Source organism: Phragmites australis, chromosome 5 (genome assembly GCF_958298935.1).
Source record: "Phragmites australis chromosome 5, lpPhrAust1.1, whole genome shotgun sequence".
Classification (NCBI taxonomy): domain Eukaryota; kingdom Viridiplantae; phylum Streptophyta; class Magnoliopsida; order Poales; family Poaceae; genus Phragmites; species Phragmites australis.
In genome coordinates, this window is record NC_084925.1 from 34,083,151 (window position 1) to 34,091,814 (window position 8,664).

General features: G+C 40.5%; 1 protein-coding gene across 1 annotated transcript; it reads right to left on the reverse strand.

The window, feature by feature from the left end:
* Positions 1 to 909: 909 nt before the first annotated feature.
* On the reverse strand, positions 910 to 4,729 carry LOC133918006 (uncharacterized). The gene is made up of 2 exons (XM_062361794.1): positions 2,909 to 4,729; positions 910 to 1,176 (listed from the first exon to the last, which is right to left on the reverse strand). The coding sequence occupies exons 1-2, from the start codon at positions 4,727 to 4,729 to the stop codon at positions 910 to 912; spliced, it is 2,088 nt and encodes a 695-aa protein (XP_062217778.1).
* Positions 4,730 to 8,664: the final 3,935 nt, after the last annotated feature.

Here is an 8,664-nt window from a genome sequence, read left to right on the forward strand (position 1 = left end):
TCGGACGGCAGGTCAGGGCGAAAAGCGTCGGAAAGGTGGCCGTCGGTGCGTTCGTCGTAGGCGGGGCTGGGCGTGCTGCGCCGGGTCTCCGGGTTATCTTTGCCCGTCGCGTGGCGTTGTTTGGACACTCGTGGTGTGGTATTCTGTAGCCTGTCGCCTACTGCCGTCACCATGGCTATGCACAATGCGTACCGTGGGCCGTCGAAATCACCGGCTTTCCGTTCGATTTGAGCTTCAGGGCCTTCATTCATGGGCATCGTCACTGACTGCGATAGTACAGCAGTAAAATGTTGGCCCAAGCGGCTCCTCAGCCTTTCTTTTGGATGGAAGATTTGTCAAAAGAAGAGTTTCTGGCCGACCGGCTGCTTGCAGATTAGTCAGAGTACGTGAAGTGTTCAGTTTTCATAGCAAAGTCACTTCCAAAGGATCTTATCTCCAAGATCAAGTAGGGTTCTTACCGGATAATGCTGGGATAAGAATTTCGGTAAGGTACCCTGTGGGGTTTCACTTTATCGCACAAGTGATTAACAAGTCTTCTCACCATGGCAGCAAAGCTAACAGACCCACAGCTCAACTCAGTTGCAATGTGGTTGAGTTTTCAGGTTGTGGCACTTGTTATGCTCCATTGTGCTGCGTCTTTTCTGAAGAAACTAGCCTGCAACATTATAATTCTAACAGTAATATACTAAACGAAAATTTCTTGGACTAAATCCAACAGAAGGCATTAGTATTAACGACTTACAGGAATTATCAAATGATTTAAGTCTCAACTCAGCCTCAGATTCCATAGGTGACATAGCTAAGCTTTTGTCGAAGTTTTACCACATACAGAAATATCTGAGTCTCTAATCACCAGAGCATTTGGAGAGTTTGCTCGTTATTATTATTGATTTTTATTGAATGGAAATCCTACTTCTGCCCTGCCATAGATGCCGCCTTGAATAGCCAGCGTTTATAGCGCTTCAGAACAAATTTCAGGTTCTTCTTCCCTTTACCTTTGACTCCAGCACGCTTCTGACCATAGATGGCGGCCTCAACTTCCATCAGATTCTTCAACACAGCTTCTGCACTGATACGCTGGCTGCCATCGTGAAACGTCAAATCTGGAACAGTGTCGGTGCATGGACATATGGAAACAGGATGAACAGGGTTCAAGAATGCAGTATCCAGAATACCCTGTACAACAAGAGAGGGAAAAATCAGTAAGCTGGCCCAGCAATGCAATGAGAATACTGTTCGTTCCTCATTTACGATGCTGTTATCTAGGAAAGTTAACTAGATTGCTCATATCTGACAGTTACAGATGTAATTTTCCCTTATTGAAGCTGTCAAGAATAACCATTATCAAGCAGATATTACATCTCTAGTATCACAAAGCACAATGTGATTAGCAAGTATATTTCATTTTCAAAGCAACTCCGGTGTGGTATACTGTCCTTCCAATGGGACAGCAGCGAATAAGTTTCAGTTTTCAAGTTTAGAGGTTCAGTAAGTTTCAAGTTCCAAATTCCAGGTTTTGGCGAGCTTCAGCATGGTTTCACAAAGGATTTAAGTTTGAAGTAATAATAAGGCAAGTTTCACAAATCAGCATCAGGTTTTGGGAAGGTTCAACCAAGTTTCACTAGTTTGAAGCAAAAACTTAAGCAATTTCACATTAGAAATGCATGTTTCAGTTAGGATTCAGCAAAGTTTCACAAGTTTCAAACAAAAAGTCTGGCAGGTTTCATGAGAACTCGGAAAATTTAACGGAGCCACTGCCTGCCCTGTTCACTTCCATAGCCATCAAGCCACCAATCTTGAACGTGCCTGTTTATGTGCGCTGCTGCCATTCACACCGCTCAGCCAGCATTTCCCCATGTGGTTTTCTGCCGAACTAACTCAACCCACCGCTTTGCCAGTGATCCTACAGCAGATGTCAGGGGAGGGATCGGCAAAGGCAGGTCTGTTGGGAGACAAATTGGCAACTTGGTGATGGGAGATCTGTCTCAGGAGGAGCACAGCAATGGGCTCGAGAGTGCGGTGATGGGTGAGGTGAGAAATGCTTGCAAAGAGAGAGAGGGGCATGGAGGGGATGGGCGCGGTGATGGCAATGCTTGAAACATCTTGGTGCTTTACTATGGGCTTGGTGGTCACATATGTGCTTCAATTGTTAGTTCTAAATTTCCTATGTTGTGCTTCAATTATTAGTTCAACACTCTGGTCAGTGGTAATGGCATGAATAAAGCCTCGTGCTATGACATCAATTTACCTTACTGATACCTACACTTTACCATTATGATATAAAAAAGTATATTTCACATATTTCAGCTGCTAATACTGTAGTAACTGGAAACCTCATTTCAGAATGAGAAAGCGAAACCACTGAAAATTATTTTAATATCGAATTCATTTTAATTGAAAAGAATGCTTAGATCACAATTCTTTGTATATTTAGTGTACAACTTGCTTTAAAATGTCACAAATGCAAGCTATGCTGTGATCTTGGCTTTGGAAGCTGAAAACAATAGCAATTTGCCTTACCTACAATGTTAAACTCCCCAGAATTTCAAAAATATTGATCCTTGCTGAGAAATTTTTTAACCACTAATCAGCTGGTTTACAGTTGGATTTTGATCAAATGCTTTTTTTCCTTTCATTTTCATTTGTTTGTCTCTATTCTGTTGTTTCCTTAACCCTATAACAGCACTAATTTCTAAACTCCATTCATTCATCTTCTTCAAAATAAAAGAGGTTTGATGCATGCTGAGATTTGGAGGACAAAAAATGATGTTTTTATATGTAATTTTGTAATGCACAAATACAAGCATATTTGAGACTTTTTGAAAGGTGATTTTTTTTGAAAAAGTGAAATTATTTTTCCTAAAAAGAAATAACTATAACAGGAGTAAACAAAAGATGATAGTTTTACCTGAAGACGATTGAGAACCCTACTATACTTCCCGAAAAGCACAGGTTGCTTCACTGAAGGCAGCACTTCAAAAATTCGAGAAATGCACCAAACTCCAAAGCTAATAATGAGGCTAGGTTGCCACATACATGCATCTCCACAACCCAGAACCGAGGTGGAAAGATTGAACATTTTACCATCAGAATAAACAATTGCATTAGGATTGAATTTCCCACTTGGACATATATCTCCAAATATCACCATTTCAGCAGCCAAGCCTACTAGCTTCTCGTCATATCCACCTCTGTGCTGAATCAGCCAATCAGATTTCTCAAGATCCGAGATATTCTGAATACAAGCCACAAAAGAGTTCAAGAGTAACCCTTTCAATTCATTGTAGGAGAAGTAAACATTTGTCTGGGGTGCCTGTTGAGCTACTTGCTGTGATGGACATTTTTGAACCAAAACTGGCATTGTGTTCAGCTCCTCCAATGGACAAGGAGCCCAGTAAGATGTAGAGTTACTTACCAAGACAATATATTGAGAAACACTGTGAAAATTTTCATATATGGGAACTTCATTTTGAACTGGATCATTTTCCATAACAAAATACGACACTTTATCATCCCTCAATAGACTAGAATTCTCCTTGAGGAATGAGTCCATGATGCACCTTCTGAGCTCCACAACAGCAGGTAATGTACAATTTCCCTGTTGGGGGCATATGCTATTACTGATTCTAAACAAAGGTGGTATCCTCACGGTACTTAAATCTTCTGGCTTCAAAGGATCACAAAGTCCTCCAGGCATTCCATCAAAACAGCACGGGCAACTTTGGATCTTGTCCTCAACATCTAGCCCGATAAGAAGGTCCAATCTTATGGTCTTTCCTTTTTCTGTCAATTTACCATGCAGGTCAAACAAATTCCCCCAGAACTCATCAAGAATGTCAGCAAATTGCAAGTGTGCAGAAAAAAACTCTCGAACTCGTCCAAAATCCATGCTACTAGCATTTTCATTATTGAATTTCCAAGTGCCAGCTATCTCATTACATCTTACGGATACCAATTTGGCAACTTGTTGACTCAAGGCTACAGAAATATCATTTCTTACAACTTCTCCATTAGCAAAACCTTCAGTAGCAAGATAATTTATCATGTCAAGCATATTCTTGGTAGAATGGGACTTAGACATTGGAACTTGGCCATAGGGAAGAATCAGATTCCTCACATTACCTTCATGTTCAGAGAGGAAAAATGAATCATGGCATGCGAATGATTCAGTAGGCTCAACATGTAAGGCCTTACAAATGGAAGCTTCTTTGCCGACAGTTTGACCCAAAAGATCTTGGGGTATCTTGGACAAAGGCTTATCTCCAGTGTCAAATGTTTCATCCTGCCCATCAACAACCATGACTTGCTCTTGTAAATTAGTTTTACATTTAGAGTTCAAAACTGAATCAAGCCCAGTCCCCAGAGCCTTGATGGTGTCTTCAAACCCTCCAAGTACATGATCATCAGTATATGTTGCACCAATTAAGGGATTCTCTTTGTTGCCAACTCCGTAATCATGACCCCTTTCCAACAAGACTTGTGAGCATATTTTATCATCTACCGTACTTCTTACAGCCCATAATAGTTGAAATGCCAAATACATTGTGAAGTCAAAGGACAGCAGACCAAACAGCATAAGAATGGTGTTAGGGAGTCCCATGAGCTCAGCAAACCCGCAGTCCTTCCTTATTACCAGTGCCACAATGAGTGCAGCATTCATGGCAACTATTATGGCCAAGGTAGTCAAGATAAGGGCCCTCATCAACAGTAAACATTTTGAGGTACCCATGAGAGACACAACACTGGAACTTGGAGTATAGGTTGGATCTCTCAATAACTGCAAAGTAGTAAAATCAGAAAAGTTTGGTCAAGAGAGTAGATATGAAATTGAAATCTGGAGACACATGTAATTGCGTAAAATGTACTCAAATCAAACATGTCGCACCTCAATCAATCATTTTGTTTCAAAATAGCCAATCAATTATTGTCATATTAACAGTAGATGGTACAATATCACAGCATGACTGTAGCAGTACTTAGATACACTCAGCTATAAAGCCGGAGCAAAATATAACCATAAAATGAATGCACTAATATTCTGTGAACCTATTTAATTGGAAAATGTACATCCATTATGACATGTGTGTCACCCATGATGATCTAGTAAGCATGTGTACATGATTTCTATAATTATTTGGACTATAACAGTCAGTAGAAAGTCAATGGGTAACATGAATATATCCAATGATAGAGAAGCAGCCTGAATATAATAGAGCTTGGCGAAAAATGGTCCTGAATATTACATTCTGTTTTAACTTCTCATCATTTTAGTAGTATCTCAACAAGTAGATGATAGTAAACTTATCAGGCAAATATGCTGCTTATATCCAAATACCATTGAGTTCTGTATTCTGAGACAAACCATGCACTAAGGGCAAACTTATTTGAGTAAATATGTATTGGAGGACTTTTTTGCCCTTTTTGAAAACTCATATTACAAATGGACCCCCTCAAAACTTTTTCTGAAAATGGACCATTTTTACGACGCCCTAAGCTTTGGCGTCATAGGTTCATGGCATGGCGCCACATCAATTAACGTCATCCTGCTGTCACGTAGGTTGTGTTTTCAATTGTGGATGTTGAAGCTGATTTGGCTGCACACGGTGCAGCCATCGTTATCACCATTGGTCCAAGGCACAATGTCATGCCCTAGGCACTTATAGCCGTGTGTGGGGGCTCCCATCTCTTGTCCCTCTATTTCCTATGCCCATACCACCAGAGAGGAGACCGAGCCCATTCCCTCTCCCCTCACCTCCCCCACACCTATTCCCCTTAAATCCTTTCGTGGAGTGGCTTTTCATGTGGATTAAACGGATCAAGGTACTCTCCCTCCCTTCCCTCCTTAGTACCAATTGGATTTGAGTGATTTGGTTGGCATTGCAAAAAAAACCCTAGGTTTGAGGTGAATCCTAGATGATGGATTATCATAGTTAATTTGGAGGGAGTTCTTTAAGTATGAGGAGTTGTTACTTGGCTTTGTTGTGCTGTAAGAGACCTTAGGTTATTGGATGTTGAAACTAGGCAATGCTTGATGTAGTGGTTACATGTGGTATTGTAATAATGCCCTATTGTGTTTGTACATGTTGTTGATGTAATTAGATGCTTTCATGTGTTAGGTTGCATGACCTTTTCCCTTGGAGATCCTCCCTATGGTGTTGTGCGGTTATTTTTCTTGTGTAGTGATAGGTACAAAGTGGCAAGGTTCGATGCTTTGAGCATGTGCAGTAAGAGGTATTGGATGTGTCCCAACTATGAGTTTGATCTGCGAGAGCGCATTGTTTAGATTGGCCATATGGTATGAAACTAAAAAACTTGTTTCTCTGTAATTTCAATTTTATTTGATGACCTAACAATTTGTGTATCCTTGTAGCCGCCCCCTTCACTATATGAATTTGAGGAGTTGATTGGTACCAAGATCAGTGAATTTGACAATCAATACCTTGAGATAAAAAAGAAGTGGCAGGAAGAGGCCCACGAGAACAATGCAAAGATAAGTATGGAGGAGGAGGCCGAGAAGTGTATGACGATCGCAGCGAAGCGAGAGGAAGCACGAGAGGGCACATTGTGCGAGGGAAGCCCCTCCAAAGGGAAGCGGAACTAGCCTCAGTGCACGTAGCAGAGGCTATGTGCTTGTTGGAACAATTTGTGTTGTGTCATGCTAGTTGAATTTCATTGTGAAACTTAAGGATCACCTGTTGAACTTTATGATCTCTAGCTTGTGAACTCATAGTTTCGGTGCCTATCGATGCACCTATTGGTAATGGAGTGTAATATGAATTTTTATGTCATGTGTTATGTCGAATGGTCGATTTTGTTTTTATGGTTCGGCATATTGTATGTTAAATGTAGTTTGTCGATTGATGCTCACGCATTTGTCCAATTGAGAAAAAAAAATCATGGTTGCACTAGAATAAAGGTTGACGATAATCGATTGCAACACGGTTACACAACACTTAGGCATAATAATATGAGCTAGGAAAAACCCCTTGGAGCCCATTTGGTAACGGAGTTGTTAAGGTCGAAAGGCATACTCGTCGGGCAGAGCCCTCAACAACTTATGTTGCTCTTCTCTACCAAGTCCAGAACTCTTACTTCTGAATCCATCATGATTTTTATGTAAGCTTCTCATTCATTCTCACTAATGATTGGGGCCATCATCTTGATGTGTGGTCCATTCAACGAACCCACATCAATCCTCCCTTCAAAACCAACACTAGCCCCCTCTTATATCCATCTCAAACGCTCTTTCACTCGAACACCCAAACTTAAGAGGTATTTTCAACAAAAAGCAACACCTCCTCTCTCATGTCAACAAATTGCAGACTATCATTATCGGCCCTCATCACAATACCTCCATGGTGCAACCCCACAAACCTAGCCATCTATATCCATACAAAATCACATAATCTCTATCAATTCAAATAAGCATTACAAAAAATGCAAACATTATGTGTTACCGTAAATACTTCAATATTTTACCAAATTTTTAGAACCACTATAAATAACCACCTAAAATAGCTCAATTTCATCTACAATTTTGCAACCACATTCATTAAAAAAAAAACAAGACCCATGACCACCCTTGCCTACAACCATGCCATACTTTGGTTCCATCAAAACTGGTAATTCTAAGGGCTACAAATAGCAACATAAAATTACCTACATCAAAGACTAATTCGCTCCATTCAACAGCAAAAACAACACAAATCCAAGCTACAACTCTTACATTTCACCAAAACCTAACAATTCGGGTTCACTCCAAATTACACAAAACCGAGCAAATCTATTGGACAAAATTGTAGGAGGGGGAGGAGATTACCTTTTTGAACCAAATCCTCAAAAAGACGGCTTCAAATCATGTGGATCTGGGGGATCTTGAGTAGGGGAGGAGAGACGAGGCCGAGCGCCCCTGTTCTGTTCTTCGTGCAATTGGGGTGGGGAAAGGAGGGAGGGGAAAGAGAGGAAGAGGGGCTGCATATTTAATGCCTAGATCACGTCGTCATAATCTTTCACGACGTGTCAGTTAACAAAGACGCTAAAGGGTATGTTGTCATGCTTTGCCACATCACCCACAACATCCATGGCACAGACTATATGGCAACCCAAGGCCCCTTGCTACGAACCTACGGAGCCAAAGGTTAGAGGCACCTTAAAAGGGTTCATTTGCAAAAAAATTTCCTAAGGGATCTATTTGTAAAATAAGTTTTCAAAAAGGGCAAAAAAGTAAAAAAAAAATTGACTATGTATTGAATATATTATCTGGAATGCAAAACGAGAAGGTTGCAATATGGTATCACTATCACAATGTCACTATGCAAGAATGCTATACAAAAGGTGAAGGGTGTAGTAGTACTTGAGCACAATAGTTTGGGACATGTGACACAATCCAAAATTTCTGGCTCGATGAACCAAATACAGAACTATTTCTTATTGAACCAACAGAAATTCTTATTGCAAACCTTAAAACCTTGGGGTAGATTCATGTGATGGATAGATGCTATGAAACAGACATGTAAGCTAGGGCGGCTTGCAGATGCCATGAAAAACAAATCTTTCTTCAATTGGAATCGATAGGGGGTTTCAACCTATTTTGTACGAATCAAATATGGCAAGAAGGTTACCTGCCAAATTGAAAAACCTTCCTAGAAATTAGGCTCAAAGTAA

Coding starts and splice junctions, on each gene's coding strand:
- LOC133918006 (XM_062361794.1), bottom strand. CDS start 4,729: ATGGGTACCTCAAAATGTTTACTGTTGATGAGGGCCCTTATCTTGACT. Junction 1,177..2,908: donor GGGTTCTCAATCGTCTTCAG/GTAAAACTATCA, acceptor CTTGTTGTACAG/GGTATTCTGGATACTGCATT.